The following is a 26164-nucleotide window of genomic DNA, read 5'->3' on the forward strand; positions in this document are numbered from 1 at the left end:
AATGCATCTTTCCAGAAAAAAAACTCCCCTGACCACAAACTGCACTGGAATTGACACATATTGACAAAAATCCTTCAAATATCTTTTCCAGTTGAAGAGCTTGATCTCATTACTTGCTGAGTGTTCAGTTCAGTCCTCACCATTTTGGGTTGACATCTTCTCATCGTAAAAACCAAATAACTCTAAGCCTATTCAAGACACTACACAAAATTTTAAGATGTTAGAGTCAAGAGGAGATGTGGCTAAGCACTGTATTAGAATTAGACCATAAAAAGTATTCCTCATTGCTGAGCTGATATATAGGGGGGAGAAGGGGTGCTGAGCTAGGAAAGTCTGTAAAATGGGGTGTTTGCAGTTTTTATCTATTAGTGCTCATCAGCTTCCTAATGTCACTCAAAATAGAAGAATGGTTGAGGCTGGAATGTACCTCTGCAGGTCTTGTCCAGCCAACCCTGCCTAAGCAGGGCCACCTAGAGATGGTTGCCCACGATCATCTTTGAGGAGGGATATCTTACCTCTCTTCCCTGAACCTCTCTGAGCAACTTGTGCCAGTGCTCAATCACCCTCACAGTGCAAAAGTGTCTCCTGACATTCAGAGGAAACTCCTGTGCTTAAGTCTGGGTCCATTGCCTCTGGTCCTGGCACTGGACAGCACTGCAAAGAGCCTGGCTTTGTCCTCTTTGCACCATTCCTTCAGGTGTTTATATACATTGATGTGTTAACCCCTGAGCTTTCCCTTCTCCAGGCTGAGGGGTCCCAGCTTTCTCAGCCTTTCCTCTCAGGAGAGATGCTCCAGTCCCTGAAGGATCTCAGAGGGTTCACCTCCACTGGGCTCTCTCCAATATACCCATTTCTGTTTCTGTGAAGCCCAGACTGGGACCCAGGGAGGCCTCACTGGTGCTGAGGAGAGCAGGATCACCTCCCTCCAACCCCTGGCAGGGCTTCTCCTAATGCAGGAGGATAAGATATAATTAAAGAGGACTTCTTCCTTCTTGATCAGGAAATCCAGAATTCATACTTTCTGATTTTGTCTTCATTATAGCTTCAGACAAAAATTTCATGAGTTTTTGAAAAATACTGGCTTGGAAATGTTGGCAGGTGTTTATAAATGTCATGAGCAGTACAGCAGTTTCAGACTTACTCCCTAGAAAGACACTTTTTATTATGTTCCATGGGAAATAAATTCTATCTCTCTGTTACAAAGCTATTTACTTAGTAAAATGTCATTTGCTTCAAAAAAAAAAACCCTTAAAAATGTAAAGTGAAAAATATTTTTCTTTCCTTTTTATAGAAAGATGCAAATTGCAAAGTCAAGACATCTTAAGTCAAGGATGACTGAAATATTTTAAGCTATTATTTTCTAGTTAGGTACACAAGAATTGTTAGCTACATGCAGACACAAGAAGAGCTCGTAATCAAAATTTGGTTTTCTTTCTTCTAGTTTTCAAGAGTGCTGAAAAACAGAGCTTGGCCTACCTTCAAACAAGCTAAGTCAAAGATTTCACCACTTCACAGCAGTGATTTCTGTCCCACCAATTGCCATATCAATGTGATGGAAGTGTCTTACCCTAAGACCTCAACTTCCCTTGGTAGTGCCTTTGGTGTACAGTTAGACAGCAGAAAACATTCTTCCCATGAAAAGGAAAATAAAAACACCGACCAAGGTAGGTCAATTGAGCTTGAAAGACCTACTTCCAGTGCTTCTGATATAGAGCCTTAAAAGGTAATCAGTTTAGGTTTTAGACAAAATATTAAAATTGAGGACAAGTCTTTCTGAAATCACCCTTCTTTTGATTTTTACTTTTATTTCACAGCATAATGGATAGTCATAATTTCACAATAACTTTATCCTAAATAGATTGACTTTAAAATGCAAATAAAATGCAAAATTAAATAAGTACATGAATTTTAAACAGAAAAGTATTTCAGTATCTGTTAGGTATTTTACTAACTTCAAAATATATGTTGAAAAAATAATGATGAAATCCCTTTGAATTATTCCCAGGTAAACTGAATCCCATGATTTATGTCCAACATACCATTACTACTATGGCTGCCCCTTCAGGACAATCTCTTGGCCAGCAAGAGGGCCATGGTCTGAGGTACCTCTTAAAAGAAGAAGACTTAGAAACACAAGATGTCTATCAAAAATTGCTGTTCAAATTACAAGCGGCACTGAAAGAGGTGGAAACATGTGTCTGCCAAATAGATGAGTAAGTAAATGTTACCATCTGGACTTGCCTTTAATTTTTCCATAGAAGATAATGAAAAATCTGGGCAATGCTTTTGTATAGCATAGGATTCAATGCTGACTTCAGACAGAATCGAAGTAAAGTAAAAAATTTAAGTGCAGGTAATGTTGTATTTTGATCTTTTTGCAGCATGCCTAACTTTTTTCCCCATGGTCTGTAGGTTTTTTTTCCAATTTGTGGATTTTCTTTAGAATGAGGAAAAGTTAATTAATTTGAAGTGAGGAAAATATGAGGCACACAATGTAACCTACAATTTCACTAAGAATGGAAACAAAGGGCAGAGGTATAAAAATGGTCTTTATTGAACTCTTCAGGTATTGCTGAATAGTCCCACAGATGAATTTTTGGTTAAGACATTACTCACCTACAGGGAGAGCATTAATTTGTTAGAAATTTTTCAAAACTAAATTGACCTTAAGAAAGAGTTATGGATTTAGGGAGAGCCACCCTTGAGTGATTAGAACATTTGGCTTGAATGTGGGAGACTCAGGGTCTCATCACAGTTAGTTCTAATTTGGGACAAGGATTTATAACTTGCTTTTTCTTTTGCAAAGTAAGTGAGTTGACTCCCGGGCTATTTACTTGGGATAAGGATGAAGAAGGATAAGAAACATTTAAGTTGTGAAAGAGCCTATATGTAATGCAAAAGTCAGAAATTAATTTTGAAAACAAAAACAGTGATTTTTTTTTTTGAGTTTAAAAGACTGTCTGTCATAATCACCAGTTTAGATAAGACGTGTCATTGTTTCTCATGTAATCTTGAAGACTGTAGTGTGATTTGTCCTTTCATGTGTACTTAATGTGGGATTTATTTTTTTTTACTGTTCTATAATTGTAATAGTTACGTAAGTATTTGTAATTATTATAAGTAATTGTATTGTATCACATACTGCAATGGGAATGAAAGCAAGAGTTGACTTAGTATTTTTAAGAAAATGTTTCCTGTGCCTTTACATAGTTCTGCTAATTACTACACTGAAGATGAAGTAAATTAATTAAATTCATTATCATTTCAGTACTTGGATGCTTTTAGAAATGACTATTTGTAAAGCCTGTGTTGTCTCTCTTCCTCATGGAAGTCAGAAAATTATATATGGAATTTCAGTTAATATTTCAGGAAGTTCCAGTTGCCAGTATGCCACACCTTTCCTTTCCACTCCCTTGAGCTTGTGATGCAAAAGCACAGGAAATTCTGAGCCTTTCTTTTGTATAAATGTATATTTAAATACACTGACATAAAAATTGCATACAAACACAAGGGTTCACTCTTTTTAATTCCTAAATTTTCTGTACACTGACCTTGTAGCTGATCTTGTGTAAAGTACACAGACGTATTTAGCAAATTTTACCTTTGGCTGATTGGAAGACTGAAATTTTTCATGCTTTACTCCTCATGGACATTGAGTGGACTGCCAGTGAGTAATTACTGCAGAGGAAAGCAGTTCTATAGAGGAAACAGGATAGCTAAGAGACCTATTTAAAAGTGCTGAACAGGAAAAAGTGAGAAGTTCAGAGGTATGTGGTATATTAGAACATGGTTGCAGATGCTGATTAACTCTGGAGATTTAGGACTGAAGAAGCAAAAGAAAGAGTGACACAATAGATAATCCAACAGCCATACTTTAATCAGAAATTTTTATACTTAAACAGCTGGGAGGAAATGTTTGATTCTGTGCTTTTTATAAAGACAGTAGAATTTATTTTTTCTGTTGTGGCATAGTAACAATAAAATTGATATATTTTTTATTGAATTGATTATTATCCTAAGAAATTCTCATTATTTTAATATTCTCAGGATGGATAATATGAATATGGTATCTATCACAATTTTTAATTTATGGTGATATCATGTGACAGAAAAAATTGGACTATTGAATGACTGGTGCTCTTTACACTTACTGTTGGAAGAGTTGCTCATGCATGTTACTAAAGGTCTCTGCTCTGTGTTGAGATCAGTACGGGTTTGTGTTTCAGCTAACAAAATCTAGGGGCAGTGTTATTGGCTCAACCTCTGCTGTCTAATAGTGATTGAAAAATGAGTGTTTCATCTGAAGAGCAGGTCTGTGAGAGCCTATGGATTATGGCAAGGGAACATTTAAGAGAAGATTTTGTACTCCTAATATTGTCTGCATAAGAGTTTATGAGAAGGTTTTCTGATGAGTTTTGGTTGGATAAGTGATGTAGTACTGACAAAGAGAGAGAGAAATGCACACAGAATATGTATCCCCTTTCCACAGACTCTCAAGGCTCCACTGTGCTCACATTGAAATAGTTTAATGGTGTCTCAATAGCTCTTTTGTGATGCTGCAGATACCCCATGTTGCTGCTAGGTGCTACACAGAAATAAGTCTTTTTTCAAATTGTTTTCTATATGGTGACTCTGATGAGTTCTTGGTTCTCATGCACACAGAGCTCTACCACCATCCCAGCACTTTTTTGGAAACATGTCTTTTGGGACCATACTCTGTGGAGTAAGAAAAAGGCAGAGAAGGTTTTTGTTACTGCCATTTTTAATTATTTGACTAACCATAGCAGGTTTTGTTTGTCAGGGTTGTGTTAACTTGGGTTGTACATAGGAGTAATTCCACAGGTGAGGATTTTTTTTTTTAAGTTACAAATTTCTCTGTTTCATTGAAACATTCTTCATAGAGACTCTCTAGCTATTAGTTACTGTTCATGCGTGTATTTCTCCTTTGACAGCTAGATATCTAAGGTAATGTGTCGTGTTTAAGAGCAAAAACAAAAGTATATCTAAACATGGTTATCGGGGAGGGGATGTATCCATTTTTTATTTTCAACTTCTTGGACTGAGTTTTTAAGAGCATGTCAGTGACTTCAATATCTGCTTGCTCCAGAACTTGGTAATCCAAAGTTCCATCTTTCATTCATGGTAGTTCAGGAAAAGAATTTTCCTTAGAAAAACAGCCTGCATGCTGAAAGAAATGGAAAAGCTCCCTTAGGATAAGATCCAGCTACCTTAATCAGTCTTTTACTGAGCTCTTGGCAGCAGTGACTAAATAGGCACATAAAAGAAGGGGATATAATAGTCTGTCTGTGTCTTGATAAATAGTTATTCAGGGAAAGATATTTTCTGGAGCTGATATTGCAGTTCATTATGCTTGTTTCTTACTCTTGATTATTTTCTTACAACAACAAAAATCCCCAAGAAGTTACTAGAATGAACTTTTATTTTTAAGTAGATAAGAGTGGGAACGCAAGAACAAGCAAAAGTATAGATTTATCTTTGTCCTATCTCATCTTTCAGCAGGCAGCACTAGATGGTGTTTTCAGATTGGACCTTTTGGTTTAAGAGCAGTGTTAGAATGTTCTGCCATGAATTTGTCTAATCTTTTTTTGAACCCCTTAGATATTTCTCACTAAGAAATTAAGTTCTACAGGTATGAAGCACTGATTTCCTAGGGTTTCTGCTTCCATAACACATTTATTTTAGGGCAAGTTCAAAAACATATATGCTCTAGCATGAGATTGACACTGAACACTGATGTAAAATATGGATCTCATCTCTCTTGCCAATGACTGGAAAGAATTGAGTTGTGATTTCCTACTGATATGAAATGCTAAGGAATAATGTAGTCCAAAAGATATCAGTCTGGTGGAGGGATGAATTTAAATTCTAGTGAAATTATACCTGTATTACAATTTACCTTTATTATCATTACCTGGATTATTAATACCTTTTCTGTCGTTTTTCTGTACTGCAGTTGCAGTTCAGGTCAGTATCTTTAACTATATGTGGGATAAAATCTGTCTATTCCCATCAGTATCAAGAATTTCGTGTAAGATCTAACCTATTTTTGAATCCTACCATGTACTTGGTAGAAAGTTTGCCAGTTGACCATCCTGACAGCTCCTTCAATAAAACCTTGCTACTATTTCAAAGTAATTCAAGGGGAGAAAAAAAGTTTAGTTCAGTGTCCTCTGATTTCAAGTAGTTAGCAAGTAGTTTTTGCAAGAAAAATGCTGCTTTTGAAATCCAAATATTATTTAGAAAGTGTGATTTTAATGGAGTGTTTGAGCAATAGGAATTAAAGGACAATTGCCCATTATTGCTGTTCTGATCTTGAAAATAAATTAGAGCATCTCAGTATGAATTAATCATCCAAGAATATGAATTTGTCACTGCCAGTATTTCTGCATGTTCTAAAAGTAGCAGTCTGCACTGTTCTCTCTTCTTGGCTGGTTGTCACTTTTGTGCTTGTCACAGACGCATGTATATTAATCATCAGTTTTACTAGTGGTAATGGCTTAGACACTTTGAATGTCACGAAGTACACAGAGATGTTAAAAAAGATCTTTAAAATGCCCTAGTAGAATAGTTTGTGGTGCATGCTGGCATGTCTTGTACAGTAGTTATTGGGAAAATACATGCTTTTCACAGACATACAGTTGCTTTCATTTGTTTTCTTGATTTGTGCTAAGTGCAGAATTCATATTTAAAAATAGTTATGTTCATATGCAGTTTGACCCCAAGAGTCCAAGAATGTGCTGTATTTCTTCTCCAGCTGGAATCATTGCTTTCATACATGATTAAGTATTTGGTAAGGTTAATGGGTTTCACTGTTAGACTTTTTGACAACTGAATATGTCACTTCATTTCCTTGTTTCAAATAGATATTGACTGAATTAACATATTCACTTCACATAATATAGAATAATAATTGGAGAATGGTGATGAGAAATGTTATCCTGTTGCTATCTCACTTTTGAAAAACATGAATTTGCCTTTATTTTTGTGTGTTTTGCAGCCTTCTTTCTTCAATAACATATTCTCCCAAATCAGAACGTAAAACGCCCGAGCCTTTAATACCAGCAGACAATGATAATGAAAAGGGTGAAAGAAATGGGAAGAAAGTCTGTTTCAGTGTAACAGGTGATGAACAAGAAGATTCTGGTCATGATACCATCAGCAACAGGGATTCTTACAGGTAAATTTATTAATAATATTTTTATTTTTCAACTGAATCAAATATGGAAGTTTGTGAAGTATCAAGTGGTTATGGAGACTATTAGAATATGATTCTGACATTACTAATGGAGGAGTAACTAGCCTCAGGATGTGTGAAATAAAGTCTTATGAATGCAGATTAATTATTATATCTTGGTCCAATATGGATAAGATATCACAACCAAAGATGTAAAACTTTACTTTAGATTACCTGTCTTACAAAAACTAGAAATAACTGGTTATTATGTCTCCAACAACAAACCAAATATCTACTATGGAAAGCAAGGTGATAGAGTCACCATTCTTCTGGATAAAGAAAAATATACTGTTTATCAACATAGATTTCTCACCTTCTTTCACTCTAAGTAGTGTAGCATCAACTCACCTCTAGAATTTGTAATGCATACTGTGAATGAGAATGCGAAGAATTTTGAAAAGGAAGGAATAATAGCAAGTATAGTTCTTACATAGGTTATACTCTCTTACTTAGAGAAAGTTGGCTAACTACATGAATTAAATTTAAATTTTAGCTGAAAGTAAAATGAGAGTTCATTATTTGTTCAGTATCATAGTTCATTATCATGCTCAGAAATTAGGATCTCGGTAGGTCCATCATTTTTCTACAGAACTCTGTGTTGCTGGGATGTCTTTCCTAAGCTATATTTGATTACTGCAGCTTGGTTGATATGAAGCCTTCATCAGAGTAGAAAGAATTCATATCAAACTATCTCTGTGTTTACACAGATGTAAACAGATTAAGTTCATTTTGGTCTTACCATGATGAACACACAGGAAAAGTTCTTGGTCCAGCATAAACACATTTAGAGTTTCCTGCATGTTCATGATGTGTCCGACTGACTGTTCATGAGCTGCTCCAGTGATGTGTCCTTGCTCCTGTCACAAGGTTTCCCAGCTGGCACAGGATTTGTACGTGGAGAAAGAAGGTGTGACCCACAACATCAGCGTCTCTTTGTTCAAAGCATTTTCTTTTTTCTGATTCCTGTCCTTTATAGCCCTTTCTGGCTTTGTAGGAATAATGAAACTTAGGGCTCCATATGCAGAATAATCATAAAATTTGTGCATTAAGGACAAGCATTAGAGTGAGATTAGAATGGTTTTTTTCTTTGCTTAAATAATTGTATTGGTCAATACTTAAAATCTCCAGCTCTCATAATGCCACAGTGGTTACTATTGGAACTGTTTGGCTAATTTTAACCATTATAGTGCTCTCATTTTGTGTAGGGTCTCCTAAACCTTACAATACAACACAAAAATAATGCAGAATGATACAGTAAATGCATCTAATCTGTTTCTCATTTTCCTGTGTTTTATTTTCTCATGCTTTGCACAACCCAGTTTTAATTAACCTTCATCTCCCCTTTGGAGACTTTAATAAGTGAATAGAGTTAGCTAGAAAACATTTCTTAAAATCCAGCCAGAAATTTTTAATACTCCCTGGGACTGTTCACCCACTATTAGGAACATGTTGTTACTGATGTCTTTTCATCTACTTAATGGTTATGATTGTAATTACATCATATTGCTTCTTTTAAAAGTTTAACTCGTTCACTTACCTCGTTGACAACAGGTCCAAAACACATACAAATATAAGTCTTCTCCCTAAATTAGTGAAAAGTCACTTCTGTATCTACACAAATGAAGAAAACAATCAGGGAGCACATGTATAACTACAGTGTTATTTTACAAATGGATATGTTAATCTTGGTGGATGGGTACACCCAAATCATAAAACAAGACCCATATCATTATGTGTAAACCTCCCTTAGGTACACTTTTACATTATCTTACATTCACTTGGGTTTTTGAAGACTCCCTCTGCTGGATAGTTACTTAAGCATTTCCTGCATTGAAATGAAATCATTTTCATATGGCTAAACAACTCTGAAGACTTTGAATTCAAATATATCTTCATAGGATTTTTAATACAAAAGTCTATGTTTTACTCTGGTTTTGCTGTAGGAGTAGGTATATCTCCATGTATTTTCTGCACAGAACAATTTGTTTTTGAGAGAAAAGAGCAGAAAAAAAATTACAAATTTAAATCCCAAAATCTCCTTTTTAGACCAATGTGAGTGAAATTTCATATGCATTGAAGTTTTGACTGAAGCCACAGATGTAAATGTCTATACATCTCTAAAAAAAGGAGCAGCTGGAAGAGATAGGATCATGAACTGTTTTGGCTGACAAGGAAACTAGTTAGTAATTTCAGTTTTGCTGCTATTCAAACAAATCAAATCTCTTGTAAACCTACAGTGAGACTCTGTTATGTAAGTTGTAAAGACTCAATGTTTGTATTAGCTGTGGACCAGGAGAAAATGTGAAGTAACTAAAAACATTTGAGGCACAGATTCAAAAACTAGCACTCATGCAAGAAAAGTTGGTTGTTTTGCATTCAAAGTCTGTATTACTGTTCTGCAAGTACTTGCTCACAGGTAAGGGGAAGGGAGATAATTGAAGCATCTATTTTGGGAATCTGGTCTTCTGAGTCTTACCAGGACTGCAAATTAAATGAAAGCCTAAGCACAGGGATCTTTATTGTGTATAAAGAATTACACAGACCATCTCATCATTAAATTTAGGACGGGAAAGGGAAAGAATTTCCATAACTTTTTTTTAACAGAGCCCTTGTTAAAGGACATAGCTTTATTTCTTTTTTGTTTTGTGTTTTGTTTTCAAGCGACTGCAACAGCAATAGGAACTCCATTGCCTCTTTCACCAGCATTTGTAGCAGTCAGTGCAGTTCTTATTTTCACAGTGATGAAATGGATTCAGGTATGTTTAGAAAAGTAATCTATGAATCTGTCTTCTGTTCCTTTTATTAAATTTTATTACTTTCATTTGCCTGGCAGTTTTATTGCTTTTATTTTAAAAATTGCATCCTCCTTAGTAATAGAAGTTCATAATTTTGCTTCTGCCTAGGTAGTGCTGCACTTAGGAATCCTTCTGTAGAAGAGAGCCAACATTCCATTATCTCTGTGAATAGACTGTATTTGAGCTCCTGGAGTCAGTGCTTTTCATGTCTTTCATGTCTTGACAATGCATTGTGTTGCACAAAGTGAAGAGCACTTTAGGCGTGTGTGGAACGCTCTCCTAGCCAGTGTCAGCACCTAGACTGCAGGATATGGCTGTGTGTGTTTATAGGAAGGAATGTGAGACCACATAGAAGCACATTCTTGTTTATGCCATGAAAAATTGGATTTAAGTAATTGCAGCTGCTAATAGGAATGAGATAGAATTTAACTGCATGGGGAAGGAGGTCATATACTCAAGGACTAATAATAAAAAAATATTTGCTCTAAGCTGGGAGTTTATCATTTGGGAATGATTTAGGAAAAGAAAAAACTGAGCATATTAGTTGAATATGAACCACCAGTGAGGCCTGGCCATAACTTTTATTGTTCATTGTACCAGGAAAAATATTTTCAGTTGCAACAGGAAAGCATTAAGACATTATGTAAGGTATCTGAGATACTTTGTAAAATGCAGAGTAATGCGAATAAGACAGAATTTCATTTCCAGAAATGATACATCCACAGCTAAGCTAATACAGAGTAAAGGATGAGGGACATAATGAATTGTTAATAAAAGAGGAGACCCAGGGTCTGTATCTTCCACTCAAGATAAGAACGAGCTGATACATTCTTGTGCAGCACCAAGCTGCAGTACCAGCTCAGGTGCCTGAAAGAGCATTTGCTAGCTAAGCAGAGATACAGTGCTTTTGATCACAAATACTGCTGCTCAGGGAAACTCACACTCTCTTCTGGCCTGATTTTCAGCTGGTTTCAAGGTTAACATGGCTAACTCCAGATCAGGGGTCTTGGGCACTGTGCTTTGTTGCAATTAAAATCCTGTGAAGAGGTATAATTGTTGTAAGGACTAAAGGAGAAAAAAAAAAAATCAAGGGCAGAAAAGTACTGTTGAATTGTTTCACTGACATAAGAAAAATGAGTCTAGATTAACCTTGAATAAATTTGGATCATAAATTATCAAGTGGCTAATTCATGTCTGTAACCAACATCAAGGAGGAAGACCAGTTTTAAGCTCAATTTTTCAACATTTTTTGAAAGGGTTCAAGGTATATTGCCTGTTATTTGAAAGAGTGAGTGACAGCACAGTGACTTAAAAGAGTCCTTCTCCTTTGCACTTTCTTAGGAAATGATACAGTATGTGCTACTAAAAGCTTCATATCAAATAATTTGGGTATTGTATTTTTGTTGAATTACTAAAATCTCAGAACAATGCAGTTAGTAAGAGCATTAGGATTGTGAATTCTGTACAGTGCTTACCAAAACTTCACACTGAATGCATTTCAGTGACTTTGTGGTCCGCTATGCTGGGTTCACACTACTTGGCTATTTAGTCTGGAGTTTAGTTTAGTATGTTCTCCAGAAGAGAAGAATTGTGTGTTCTGGTCACAGAACAGTGGGGTTTTCAAGGGACCTTTTGGGATGATCTGGTCCAGTCTCCCCCTCAAGCAGGCTCATCTAAAGCAGGTCTTCAAGAACCATGACCAGTTGTGTTTTGAATATTGTCCTTTCTTTTAGAGACATTTCTCTATTATCGAGTAACTAATAAATGCAAAATATGTAGGGAGAACAGTTGCTATAGTCCTGACAGTGCACAGGATTGTGTGACACATCAGTCTGTGTGCAAAGCAGATTATCTAAACTGCAAAGGTTTTGGAAAACATGCTGAGGCTTCTAAACAGTTTCTCATTTTAAAATATTTTTCAGGTGATGAGCTTCCCATAAGTGTTCGAATCTCCCATGATAAACAGGACAAGCTCCATAGCTGCTTGGAGCATCTTTTTGGTCAAGTATGAGATTATTTTTCTTGGCTTTCATACTGATGTCTGTGCTTGATGTCTTTGGAAAATACTTCTTTTTAATTTTGCTTCTCACTGTTTACTGAGATGGTATGTATTTACTCATTTTCCCTCAGTTTTCTGTAAATAGTCCAAAACTGCAAATTAAACAGGCCCTTAAATTTAGTCTAACATTCTCCCGTTTGTTACTTTAACTAGAGCTATTAGGTAAGAAAAAATCCAAAGTTGCTTGTCTGTAGTCCACGTTTCTTACAGAAAGAATTTCTAATTGTTGCTGTAAAAAACATCTTTCTCACAGAACCTTGATCCCAACAGGTCGATTCAATTGTCAATCTTTTGAAAGGACCAGCTGTGATGAGGGCCTTTGAGCAGACAAAGTACTTTACACCAGGTCGAGGCCTCCAAGGTAACATTTAATTCTAGCTATGAGAATGAAAAGATAGCTTGAAGAGTACATGGCTGTCCACTCCTTGAGCTGGTGTTAAAGGTCTGATTTTGCCTAATTTTGGTATATTCTGCAACAACTGATTGTTGCAGTTCATTTTAAATAGATATTAATTCTTAGTTAAAAGCGGATTCCTTATATTTTATTGCATAATGTAGGAAAAAATTTCAAATTCAACTGAATTTTAGACTCTGAACTGACTGTTGTATTGCTGAGGTTTTTGGAGCAAGAAGCAGTGTTATTATATTGCATGTGTTTTTAATATATTTTTGTCACAACTACTGAAGCCATTCCTGATATGCTTTATTACTAATGCCATATTTTTATTATTTTTGTAGTTATATTATGTTTGAAGTTGATTTATAAATAATTTGTAATTTCTCTTCACAGCAATATTTATGTCAAATATATACTTATATAAATATTACTGATTGCTTAAAAAGAAATATCCTGTATGTAAATTCAGACACTCTACTACCACTTGTATGGTTGCTTAAGTCTAAAGGTATAAATAAGCATATGGTAGTGGTCATAAGTGATGCAAAATAGAAATGTGAAGATAATAGAATCTTCTTTCAGTAGACTGAGTTTAAAAAAAAAAAGAAGAAAAGTTCAGTGGGAAAATGAATGTTTTATTAATATCAGTAGTAAGGTATTGACCCTAACACATATCTTTTAGCAAAGAATACTGGTTTTAGTGGCCAGAGGGTGTTTTTACCCCAATTATGAGGTTTTACAGAGCCTGAATTACTACCTGCTAATTGAATTTGCATGAAAGAGCATATAACTTCATGTTTTTCTTTCTTTTTCTTTTTTTCTTTTTTTTTTTTTTTGTTTGTTTGTTTGTGGTTTTTTGATTTTTTTAAAAGTAACTAATTTTGGTTTAAATTTAATTTTCTGATTGAAACAATTTTGCCTCTAGAAGTTCCAGGGTCCCACTTACTATGCATCTTGTTATGTACCTGCTTCAGAAAGAATCATGTCTGGGGATGCTGCTCACTCACTCCTTAGACTTAAGCTGGGAGCTTGGGTGACTGTTAGATCTGTCACTGTAGCTTTAACTACAGTTAAATTGGTTACCAACTCCTTGAACATGAAAACATTTAGGAAAAAAAAGTCTTATTGTGACTTTCTCAGGAGGCTTAAACAGAAAAATACTATTTTTGTCCTTGCTTAGAGTTTCAGCAAGAAATGGAACCAAAGCTCAGCTGTCCAAAGAGGCTGCGACTCCACATCAAGCAAGACCCTTGGAACCTCCCCAGCAGTGTCCGGGGCCTTGCCCAGAATATCAGGAAATTTGTTGAAGGTAAGAACAGACTGATCATAAATAAGCACTTTTCATTAATGATACAGAGGGAAGGGAAGGGGAGAGGTACAGCTGCTTCCTGCTGCTTCTAGCAAGATTTGTGGAACACAGTGTAGCCTATAGATAGGTTGTACTCTCAATAACAAGGTTAGTGGAGTTTATCACAGCTGTCTTGTACTTACCCTGTTGGCTTTAGATGCTGAAGAGAAAATAGTCTTCTGGCAAATGAGAACAAAGGAACCATATGTTGGGTGTGGTAGGTTTTTCAGTTGCTACTGAAGTCCAGTAGGCTTGACTAATTTGGTATACCAAAATGAGACTTTTGTTAAAATTAAACTATTTTTTTCCACTGTCTTAACTGGAGAGATAAAGTCTCTGCAGCTTTTGTTCTGTACCTTGGTCTTCCCTGTGCTGAGGTTTAGGCTTTCTTCCCTGTCTTCATAAGAAACTGGCCTTTTCCTTCCAGAGTCTCTTGCCTTTAATTCCTGCTTTATTTCCTGTGCTGCTTGATAAAGAAACAGAAATAAAGAGTAAGATTATTTTTATAAAAATACCTATGCTAAGATTCTTTGTGGGAACAAAAACTTAGGACTAGCTTTAAATTACCTGTGTGTGTGTGTGTTTAGCTTCTTCAGTTTGTGGGCTAGTTGCTACAGTGTCCCTTAAAGAAACTGTTAAATATCAGACCAACGGGAAAGAACTTTGTGATATGTTTTACTATTATAACTTTCAAAAAACAACCAGCCAAACCAAACAAACTCTTCCCTCTCTGACTTGGCATTTCTGATTTGAGATACATCATATTTTCAGACACTGGTTTAGAAAATTATAAAAACAACCACATAAATGTTTCTTTTTTGAAGTCAATCACAGTGAGTTGACTCTCCAATACTAAATATAATCTTTTTAGTTTTATGGTGGCTGTCATTGAGTGAAAAATTAATAAATAGTTTTGAATTCCTTTTTTTTTTCCTGCGTGTCTTTCTTCAGCTTAAAACAAATTATTTTCAAGTATTTATCATTCTTTCAAAGTCAAGGAGGAGTGGAATCTGTCATGAACCTTCCTTACCCCTTTCAGAACCTAAGATTAACAGACCGTTTACACATAATTTGTTTGCCCATGAATAGAATTAGTAGACCTAACCCATTTTAATAGTGATCTTATACCCTCAATAGTGAGCTGAGATTATTCAAAATTTTGTGGGAGAGTTCATCAAAGTCCAAATGATTTACTGCCCCTTTGTAATATAAAAATTCTTTTTTTACTATACTCAGTTCAGTACTGAGAAACAACCAGCAGCTGGATTTAACTGAAACCAGAAGAACAAGAAGCAGAGTTAATAATGTTTTTAACAGCTAAATTTTCCCTTTGTGTCTTCATTTCTTGATTTACTCCTTCCTGTCTTGCCATCATACATTGTGTTCACAGCTGGTCTGGATACCTAGGAGAACCACCAGTACTGCCCTGAGCTATTTATGGCTGAAAACCCAACACATGGCACAGAGTCATCTCCCCATTTCCCCTCTTATTCACTTGATTTAGGAAAAAACCCAAAAGGTGCCACCTAATATGACTGTTTGGCTTTTGAGAACAAGCTGAACTGTGTCTTGGGATTTTAGAAGAATCTTCTTGTTTGTTTTGAAAAAAAGACAATATTTCAGCAATTGAGGAAAGCAGATACATTTTTCTCTTTTAAGAGGAAGTAGTCAAAGGATACAACTTCAGTCATGGTGGACAAAAACATGTAATTAAAACTTTCAGTTGTTATAAACATACTTAGCCATTATTTCTCTGTGTAAGTAAGGATGAATACAATAAATTAATCTCTTTATTGAAAACTCATTTTTCTTTTTATAATAGTATCACAGGATATTTTTCATTGTTCTGTTGCATTGCAGAATCTATTAGATTAGATTGATTAGTGCATTAAAGCAGGAGACATGGGAGCCTCACAAAGATGAAATGTTTTAAGTCCTAGATACTAAGATTCCTTTTATTTACTTTGTTTAATATGATGAAATAGGAAAACTTAGAATGCCTTGAGGATGATTGCTCTAGTCTGTCAGTTTTCTGTTTATTAGTGTTAGGATTGGGAGAACTATTAAAAAAATCCTTTAAAGTTTGCACAGATTGAAAAAAAAAAAAAAAGAAAACAGAAAAAAAATCAGCCAAACCTTCCTTGACAGTAAAATTAAAATATAGCTGGACATTGCTTTGTCTTATTTTTCTTATTTGTCTTATTGTATTATTTGCCTTACTTGTCTTAATTTGCCTTATCATATCATTAGAGTAAGAAAAAAATTCAATAGTTACAGAGGCCAGCCTAGAAGGCTAATGTAGTTGCTAGCGTTGAAGAGTTCTCTGAAGTAATATGCAGATTCTAGAAGGATTTATCTGGAGCTAAGTAACTAAAGAAAAGAATGAAATTATTTCTTGGATTGACTGGGCTTAATAAATTGTAAAACCAATAAAGCTGAATATAAGTTGTTGGCACAGGCAGATCTTTGAAGGGAAGTACTTGATTTTGCTGGAGAGGGCAGTAGTCAGGGCAGGAATTGGACAGCCACCAAATAGAGGAAGAATAATGCAGGTACATGATTGTGAATCTATGTGAGATATGTAACACAAGAATTGGAAAGCACGGGAGGAAAATACTTGAGTGGGAACCAGGAACATGAAGAAGATGGATGGAAAGAAAGACACTCAACAACAGAAGGGTGTAAACAAAATAAAGAGCAGGAAACATTTCTGTATTTGCTTTTTCCTGCAGAAAAATATGTAAGATTTTTGATCAAAAGAAGAGGTGTTCTGGGGCAAGACAGATTTCTCACCAGCTAGTCAGGTAACTACATGAGGAAGTGCAGTTATTTTTCTAGCACTGTAGTTTTAAGTTTAAACAGGAAATACGATGCAATTGAGAAAGTTCTCTTCTATTTTAAATTAGGAGTGAGAGGTGACGGAGCCTTTTGATTATTTAAGATATGAAAAAATGTATTTCAATTTAAATAATAAACCATGCAGTGTAAAATCTGTCTTTTTGAAATACCTTCAGGTGTGAAAAAAAATAAAGCTAAAATCTAGCCTTTCCTAGCAAAGATCAGAATAGCAGGATAATGTGGGTTTTTTTTTTCAAATAAAGTACAAAAAAATATTTAAAAATAAAAGAAAATGGAGTAATCTTGCATTACAAATCAGAATCTAAGAGAAACTGCTAGGGAGTTATTCTTTTCCATACAACATGTAGCAATAAGGAGTGAGAACTTTCTTAGCATTTCGTATGTGTTGAAAAGCAAATGATTGACATCCAAGGTTCACTTCTAAGCCCAGGTGAGTAGATAAATGATCAAAAAATACTCTTTTGCCTGTGGGAATATTTTGAAGCACAGAAGACTTATGGCAATGATAAAAGAGAGTTGCTGTGTCCTGTGATTTCCCCATAAGCCGGAAATCATTATTATATTTATTTATAGGTACCTCAAATTCTTTTGAATTCAAAGATCCAACAAATCTTATCTAAAACAAGCTGCAAGTAATAGCCTCAATGTATCTAAGTTATTCAGCTAAAAGCTGCATTTCCCTACACTCTCAGTTCCTAAGTTATGTTCAGACTCCAAGACACCAGTTATTAATCTCTGTAAGGAGTTGTGCTTTCTTTTTTGAAAGACAGAAGGCTAAGGAAACAACCTAGAACCAGGAATTTTCAGGAATAACTAGTAATTTTTCATGTTTGGGTGTTTGTATTTGAGATACTGTGGCAGTAACAGTGCAGAGGAAACAAATTACCAAATTCTATTATTGCCAGTTTCAGCCCTGCTCGTGCACCAGAGAGGGCTTTGAATAGGACTGCAGAGAAACTTGGGTGTGGGAAAGAAGGTTTGGAAATATGTGAAAGCATGTGAAATAGTATTGTGTTCCTCCAAGTAGTACCTGTAGGACAGCTGATGTGCTGAAAGTTTGGCATTCTCTAAGGTTATGGCAGATTTTAACTTTCCTGTGTCTTGCAGCACTGGTTAACGTATTTAAATTTGTGCTCTGGTACATAAGGTGCACTTCCTTCAGCCTGCCTGCAGCCTTGAAAAGCAGCCCCCTCCAAGGAAAACATAAAAGTGTGTGTGTGGGGAAGTGTAAAGAGAGATAAACCTGTGCATTTTTGCCTGTGTAAATTAAGATTTTTAAAAATTTTGTACTTTTTTATTTCATGGATTGTTTAGTGAAAAGATATTTTTGAAGCAAAATAAAATGGGAAGGCTGGAAGTAAAGTGAAAATGCTGTTGCATTTTTCCTAAATGCTTTGGTACACTTTAAAATAAGGATAATTTGAGATTTTTGGGTGTGAACAAAAGAGTACAAGAGAAGAAGAAGAAATAATTAGGATAACGTGGGAATCAGTGAAAACTGGTCTTGTTTTAAAGTGTTTTGGGACTGGAATTCTTAATGTATGGAATTGCTCTGGCCAGCTGCTATACATGTGCTCTGAGATAGCAGCTGTCTTTTCATCTGTCTTTCTCAGTGATGGCTTTTGATTATTATCAGTTTTTATCAAGCCATATGTACAACTAAGTGAAGTTGAGACTCATTACTGCTTTGTAGGTATAAATCAGCATTGCCTAAAAAGAAGCTGGAGTTAAGCTGATATGAAATGAGAAATTGTAAATGCAATATAAGTTGAGGAAAACACTATTAACCATTACCTCAAAATATTTTCTTCTTTTTCTTTAAGAGGTGAAGGCACGAATACTCTTGGCACTTCTAGAATATACAGGTAATTTTGCTTGTTTTAGGAGGGAGGGAAGTGAATGTGGATGGTTTGAGATAATTTTTGCTTTTGAACAGAAGTACTGTGTTTACATTACGGGGGGAAACCTCAGATATGATAAAACCTGATAATCAGCAACTTCATCCTCCTGTTTAGAGTAAGGATTCCTGAGGAACACAGTTTCAGAGCTTTTTAACAAACTCTGCACATTCTTTTTTTTTTTCCCCTTTCAATGCAAAATACCGTATCTGGTCATTTACTCTAGATCTTGGCAGATAAAATAAAAACTAAACATCCAGATTTTGCATAGTGTCTCAGCTGTCTTTCTTCTTTGGGCGTTTTCTTATTTGCTGTTTTTCTTTTCATTCCCATCTGTTTCCAGATTTATATTGCTATTTTAACCGATGCCTTTCCTTCTATCTATTTTTAGAGAATATTTAAGATCCTTCTTTCTGGAAGAACTCTGATTTTTCTCTGTATTAATTCTACTATCATACCATACAGCATACAGCTTAAAATACAAAATAGGGATATGTGTCTGCAAAATCGATGTCACTGAATCAGTATTTAAAAATAATATCCATGGCACGAGTTTCCCTACAGTTTGTAGGTGCCTACATGTTCAAGTAGGCAGTCCAATTTAACTGTAAAAGCTCATTATTTTGACCATCTTACAGCACTACATGAATGCATGATTAAATTATTTTTGTTTTGACACAGAAGAACAATTTGTAAAGGGGATTATAATCTTTCTATGTTGTCAGATTTCCTCAGAATATTAGAAAAGTTCTTAGTAATTCCTCATTTATCCTAAAATAAGAAGTGAGTTGAGAAAATGTCCTAGACTTGATTTTTTAAAAGTAATTTTCCCTATTTATGTTGCTTTATGAGCTGGTAAACTCTCTAGTTTATTTAGTATAAAAATATTTTTGTAAAAGGACTCCAAAGTGCTCTTGTATTCAGTATCTGATGTTCAAGTAGTATTAAATGTGATTCAGAAATATGTTTGAGACATAGGAGTGCTGCTTCCCCTATGCAGGAAATACAGAGGAAGCCAGCTGCTGTCAGAAAGAAAGGGATAGAATTCAGCACAGTGAGGAAACAATGTCTGTTGGCTCAAATCCTGAACACCATTGGAACATTGGAAAGTTTTAGACTGTGGAGAAGCCAGTGGGATTTTTGAAGCTGGAGATGTGTGTACTTTTTAAAGATAAAAATTTTCTCTGTTCTGGATTTGCACAACTTGAGAGAGACAGAGAGGTTGATTTGAACAATCAAAAAAAAAAAACCCAAACAAAGAAAAACAAACAAACCAAAAAAAACAAAAGAGAAACAAAAACCAATTACAGCAAATATTGAGTCACACTGCATAAACAGTAGTGATTTGGCCATTTATGGAAAATATTCCCAAGGTTCTGAGAAATTGTCAAATAGAATAGAAATGATAGCAAAAGAGTGTTCACTATTATCAATAGCTGAGGAAAAGACTGAAGAAGATATCAGAAGAAAATAGGCAGAATGAGGTTACTTGGAGAAATATTTTGAGTCCAAAAAGCACATGTTATATTTGGTAGTAACTTTGTGAGTACCGAATAATTTCTGCTGACTTATCCAGTCATCAGAATTCTTGTCAGCTCCACAGAAAAGTTGGAAAAAGACAAAAGCCTCTTAGAGACAGAGCAATCTAGTAGCAAAGACAAATATTTTAGGCTTCGGAAAGACCTCTGTATCACCTGATCTGCTTCTCTTGCTCTGAGAAAGATTAAGTCTACCTTGTACCATTGTGATTGATGTTTGCTTAAGAGCTTATAATGATAAAATTATTTGAAGACCTTCAGAAAAGAGGACAAGAAAGAAGCGCTGAATATTTATCATCACAGTTTTGTTCTTTATTGAGAATATGTTTCCCTTTCTAATTCTTTTCACTTTTAGCTAATCTAACACCTATGCCCTTCAGAATAAATTAGTAGGTTAGATAGTTCCTAGTTTAAATCACCTGCTAATGTTCCATAGCTATCAACCTACAGACCTTATCTGGGCTTTCTTGGCACCATAAATCTCTGTTTTCTGCTTATGTGATGCTGGTCTGTACTTATTTTATAGATTCACATTCATATAAATTTTATTTGGATAGATCATGTGCTTTCCATCAGACAGCCTTCATCTGCCCTCCCCAGCTGGTAGCTGTGGAGTAGGCCAGATGATGCAGTCATGTTAAGAGCTGCTGACTGTCCCTGCTTCCTGGTGGAAGGTAAATGTTTGTGGGCCCAGCTTGCTCTCATATTGCAGCAAAGAGATCTGACTTGCCTCCGTTGTCTGTGACATTAAAAGTACATCAAATTTATGGCATGTACATTTAAATTGATACATTGTTTATAAAGAAATACTTTCAATTCCAGATTTTAAATCCACGCATATGCAATTTTAGAATTACAACATAATATTTTAATGAGGAAAATGGAAAATTGGGTCATGCAGTACTACTAACTAGAGATAATGTTAGGCTGTAAACTTGTAAATTGCTTGACATAAAAATGATGTGGTTTTTAGATAAGGAATTCCAGCCTAGTTCCTTTGCTGTTAACTAATCTCCTACTTAATTTTGCTTTTGGCTTTTACAACTCGCAGATAGTGAGATACAGCTGAGACGAGACATGGTCTTCTGTCAGAGCCTGGTGGCCACAGTCTGTGCATTTTCAGAGCAACTGATGGTGGCCTTAAATCAGATGTTTGACAACAACAAAGAGTATGAAATGGAGACTCTGGAGGCCAGCAGGAGGTGGTTGGAACAGATAGCCAGTGCGGGTCTTCTCCTTCATTTCCAGTCCCTACTCTCTCCAAACCTGGTAAGATTCCTCATGTCTTCTGCTTGGTCAGAGCCCCTTTTCATTCTCTGAACCAGGGACATGGTTAAATAGTCTCAGATATAAATCTGATTCTCTGTGTCCTTTTTGCTAATCTTGGTACTTAGCTGCTGTTTGGGAAAGTTACAATTCTGATAATTACATATTTGGAATCTGATACAGATAATTACAGCTTGGTTATGATATGGGAAATAAGTTTTCCACAAAGACAGTGTTCTGTTTGCTTTGAGTTATCACATAGTGAGTTTACCCTTGACTCTCCACTGCTGTTGTAGCTGTTCCCTGGGATTGAATGTAGTATTAATGATAAGCAGAACTTCATTTTGCAATAAGCAACAATACAAGATAAATAAAATACCTGGTTTAGATAATTTTATCACCCTTTGTCCTAAAAAACTATAGGGATATCGTAGTTGAAGGAGTAAACATGCTGGTCTGTTTGCTCCTGTCATATAGAAAATCCTTGTAGCCTGTCAGAGTAATTGGAAATCGACTGTTTCTTCACAAGGCTTGGCAAAGAGCTGTGGCTTAAGAAACAATTAAAAATGGGACACGGCTTTGTAGTCCCTTAATCCTCAGTTATCCAAAGTGCTTCTTTAGCTATTTAAGATGCTTCTCACAGTAGACTGGTTCCTGCTAACCAGAGGAACTGAAAATATCTGCATAGCCTGCTTCATGACAGTCTTCTCTACCTCTGGAGTTGCTCAGTAAAAATAAAACTCCGATTTTGATTAAAAATGTTCTTAGTTTATGTTCTTTCCTCTCCTTGTCTGTCTTGGCAGCAAATTGCTGACAAATTGACATAATAAACTTTAGAAGCAGAAGAAACCAATACAAATAAAGGTATTTCTAAATCACAGTCATAAAATCTCAGTCTATGCTATTGTTGGAGAACCAGTGTGACCAGCTACCTCACAAGCAGCTGTGGTACATGGGTTTGCATGGCTGTGTGCAGCTTACAAACAGATCTAATCAGGGCCTCAGAGAAACAGGGGAACTCTTTATCCACATGAGGAACACTGTCTGGGAAGCTTGGACTCATGTCTTGAGTCCTGGATGCTATTTGACAACATGTAGCACCAAGAGGTGGTGCAATACTTAGAGTTCAAGAGTAAATTCCATTGGTGCCTGTCTAATGTTTTTCCATGTGCTTTGTTGTTGTGTTATCACAAAGCAACTTCTGTCTTTACAGCTCTGAATAATGATATTTTTCTTCCAAGATTGCAGTGATTTCCTTTGTAGTGAAAATGTGTGCTACTCAACAATTTTCACATAATCAGATATCTGAAGTACGCATTGTCCAATTGAAAATAAAGTTTGGTTTTTCTGCCTAACAGTTCTTAACCAAGGGAATTGTATAAAGGCAGCTTTTTCAATACCTTCTCAGCACTATTTGGCTTACAAATGATCTATGTTATTTTAAACAAGGGTATTTGAAGGAAATTACACTCAATATGGCCAGAGTTCAGTAAAGAATGAGCAGTTGTGAAAGACTTTCCCACGCTACTCTGTGGTATTCAGACTATTCTGCTGACAAAATCACTCTGTCCATAGACTTCATAAATTGAACCAAAAGACAAGATATTTCTATAAGATTTGCTTTTTCATAAGTACAAGGGGGAATGCTATTTCACTATATAGATCAGAGAAAAGAATGTTTTTTTTTCCTTCTGTTCTATCATTCTGTAAACTATAACTTATTGTCAATTTATGGACAGGTAGATAGTTTTCTTTGCCATCCTACTGTGCCAGTTCTTTGAGGGGGAAAAATACATTATTCCAATTCCCTTTTGGCTCTTGCTAATCTAAAGAGCCAGGGGAGGGCTGTATAAGGACTAGAATTATTTTAGGTGATTATTGATTTAAGCTATAATTGGTCTGCATAGTTAACTCAAGATAAACCTAATTGTAGACTAGTATTTTCTTTTTTAAAGGTTCAGTTAAGTGTCTTGAGAAATCCTGAATCTCTTTAACCATCTTTTTAGCTCAGGGGTACACAGAGTAAACTATACATGCAAATCAGAATATTGGCACATGAATGTATTTGATTTGTGCCTAGGGTTTTGTAGGTGAAGTGCAAGTCACCCTGAGCTGTAAATTGTCTGAGCTTCTGGTTCAAATATTGGTGCTTGTAGTGGACGCAGTAAATTCTTATATGTTGTTCATAAATGAAATCCTAAAGTTATGGAAATGTTAGAAGAAAATTACTAAAAAAGTTATAGTTTTCACATTTCCCTTCTATTGCTTTACAAGATAGACCTGGTGGCAAGACAAGGTGCTAAAATCTGGTGTCTTACAGAATAATGACAGAATGACTCGATTAAAAGACATAAGAAATAATGGTAGCTATAAATTACCTGTTAATTTACTGTATGATGTGATAAAATTAATTTTAATAATCCTGGACTAGTAGTAAAAGGGATAATGCTAACAGAAACAAAGATATTTACCTCATCTAGGAGTTAAATAGGTTATACACTGCAGCAGTGAAATGTTGTGCAACACTCTGTAGTTAATTTTATGTCCTGCTCTCTTATATTATTTTTGGTAGGGAAAACATCTGTCTGAGACGACCTTTCCAATTTTTATTTTGCCTTTTTTAGGCTGATGAACAAGCTATGCTAGAAGACACGTTGGTTGCATTGTTTGATTTGGAAAAAGTTACTTTTTACTTCAGACAATCAGAGCCAGAACCACTAGTTGCAAGTGAGTAATTAATATCTGGGTTTTACTGGTTTTGTAACATGTTTTGTTCCTAGAACAACACCTCCCACAGGGAATCTTATACAATTTAGAATTATGGACAATAAGTAGGTGTATAACTCTCCTGATACTCTTAGATGTATTGAAATACAGCTATCATCAGTGACACTGCAGAGTCATTATCTGGCAATGTCAGTAACCCTGGGGGAAAAATTGTTTGCTTAGCTGAATTTTGGGAGTATGAACATTGGGACTATGTGACTCCATCAGGAAAGTCCCTGGAAGACCCAGCTGTTGTTGAAGAAATGTGTAAAAATAACTTTAAGGTCTTGGTAGGGAAACACAACTGATATGAGATGAAGAAGCATAAACCACATTTCATTTTCTTGTGTGAAAAATAAATGACGCTTCAAAGAGTTCCTTGAGAGGACAGGACAGATGCTATTAGGATAATTTTAAATTGGGCAAGAAGAATTCTCTGAGACCTGCTGCTGCAGATGATCAGGGTCCAGAACCCTTCCTCACAGAACTTGCTCAACTCACCAGGAAAGGACTGTCTTTGCAGTCTGCTGTTCACACACTTTGCTCATTTTCAGCCATTCCTTTATAAATGTATGTTTAGCCAGCAGATATTGTCCTGCAGTGAACTTTGTTTAGGGAGCAAAAAGGCCTCATTTTTTTCCTGTCTCGTAAGTCCCCTGGGAAGGGAGGAAAGCATGTCTGCTTCACATCAAGCCCTTCTGAAACAATTCCTTTGCTGGATTAAGACCACACTGGAGAGAACTTCTGCAATAACCAAAACCAGAAGACACAAAGCTACTCTACAAAGCTGCCTCTGCTTGGGAGAATTCAGTAGCACAGGGCTGATAGTCAGGTAGGATTTAGCCCGTGTAAGACCATAGTTATTTTGGTTTGATTCAAGTACAGCCGCTGCTCAGAGTGTTTTCTAAAGAAGCCCTGCTAAATCCAGTAACAACATGGAAATGCAGTTCCAGGAGGGCCTCCTAATGTGGAGTTAATTCTGTACCTATGTGATGAACTGTTCATCTTGCAGGATCTTTCAACTGAGCTGTCTGTACTAATAAGCAGGGATGCCACGTGTTCAAGGATTGTAATGAATTCTGTATTTTCTTTTGGTTTAAATGCTGCCACCATAGTCACTCTATGTTTACAGCAGCCCAAGAATTGGCAAAATCTTTTGTTTTCAGTTATGATTCTGCATAATCAATAAGAGAAAATAATTATTTTCTTATTACCATTAGTAGTGAAAATGTTCCTTTGGACTCCTTAGCATTTAGGTACAATGTGATTTATGCTCGCAGTAAAAAAACTCCATGTAATAATAATAATACTGATGCAATTCACTATGTTTGTTACTGTTTTCAACTCGGAGACTTACCTATGGAAACAATGTATAATGAAAAATACTGAATGTTGTGTCTGCAGTGATTTTTTCATGTAACTGCATGAATTTTGTGTGCAGCGGTTTCTGGAAAAGAATGTGTCATTGCTTACAAGCAAATTGTAACACTGACTGTATTTTTAGATGTACCAATCACATACCAAGCAGAAGGAAGCAGGCAAACACTGAAGGTTTACTTCTACCTTGATGGTTACCATTTTGAACAGCTTCCGCAAAGGCTGAAGAATGGAGGAGGATTTAAAATCCACCCAGTACTTTTTTCACAAGGTAACTTGAGGTTAAATTAACCCTGCCCTGCTTTTTTCACATAATAGCTAACTCTCTTTAAACTGCCACTTCTTTACTCTGTTTTGAATCCTCTGTAGTCATAAGGGTACAATGCTTATATTTAGATGTTGTTTAATGTGGGTGTTTATTGAGGACTTGGAATTAAAATGTAAATTGAAGAGATTCTGATGTCTGTAATTAAAAATAGAGGCATGGCTATAAATTTCTATGTTTATGCCAGTTACATGATTTCAACCACAAAGTGTGCATCTTCATTTATCAATATTGTTTTGTTCTTTTTAGCCATTAATGGACGATAGTCAGACCATGAAACT

General features: G+C 35.7%; 1 protein-coding gene across 2 annotated transcripts in view; it reads left to right on the plus strand.

Moving 5' to 3' along the window:
* The window catches only part of PREX2 (phosphatidylinositol-3,4,5-trisphosphate dependent Rac exchange factor 2), a 169538-nt gene that overhangs the window by 96153 nt on the left and 47221 nt on the right, over positions 1-26164 (plus strand). For both annotated transcript variants that reach the window (XM_021555585.3, XM_085573856.1), the window contains exons 24-34: positions 1442-1664; positions 2006-2213; positions 7019-7198; positions 9917-10011; positions 11973-12055; positions 12380-12470; positions 13687-13815; positions 18537-18578; positions 21201-21418; positions 24040-24142; positions 25686-25829. In XM_021555585.3, coding sequence (XP_021411260.3) covers positions 1442-1664; positions 2006-2213; positions 7019-7198; positions 9917-10011; positions 11973-12055; positions 12380-12470; positions 13687-13815; positions 18537-18578; positions 21201-21418; positions 24040-24142; positions 25686-25829 — 1516 coding nt within the window. The remainder of the gene's footprint in view (positions 1-1441; positions 1665-2005; positions 2214-7018; positions 7199-9916; positions 10012-11972; positions 12056-12379; positions 12471-13686; positions 13816-18536; positions 18579-21200; positions 21419-24039; positions 24143-25685; positions 25830-26164) is intronic.

This window comes from Lonchura striata, chromosome 2 (assembly GCF_050655825.1).
Source record: "Lonchura striata isolate lonStrDom1 chromosome 2, ASM5065582v1, whole genome shotgun sequence".
Taxonomy (NCBI): Eukaryota; Metazoa; Chordata; class Aves; order Passeriformes; family Estrildidae; genus Lonchura; species Lonchura striata.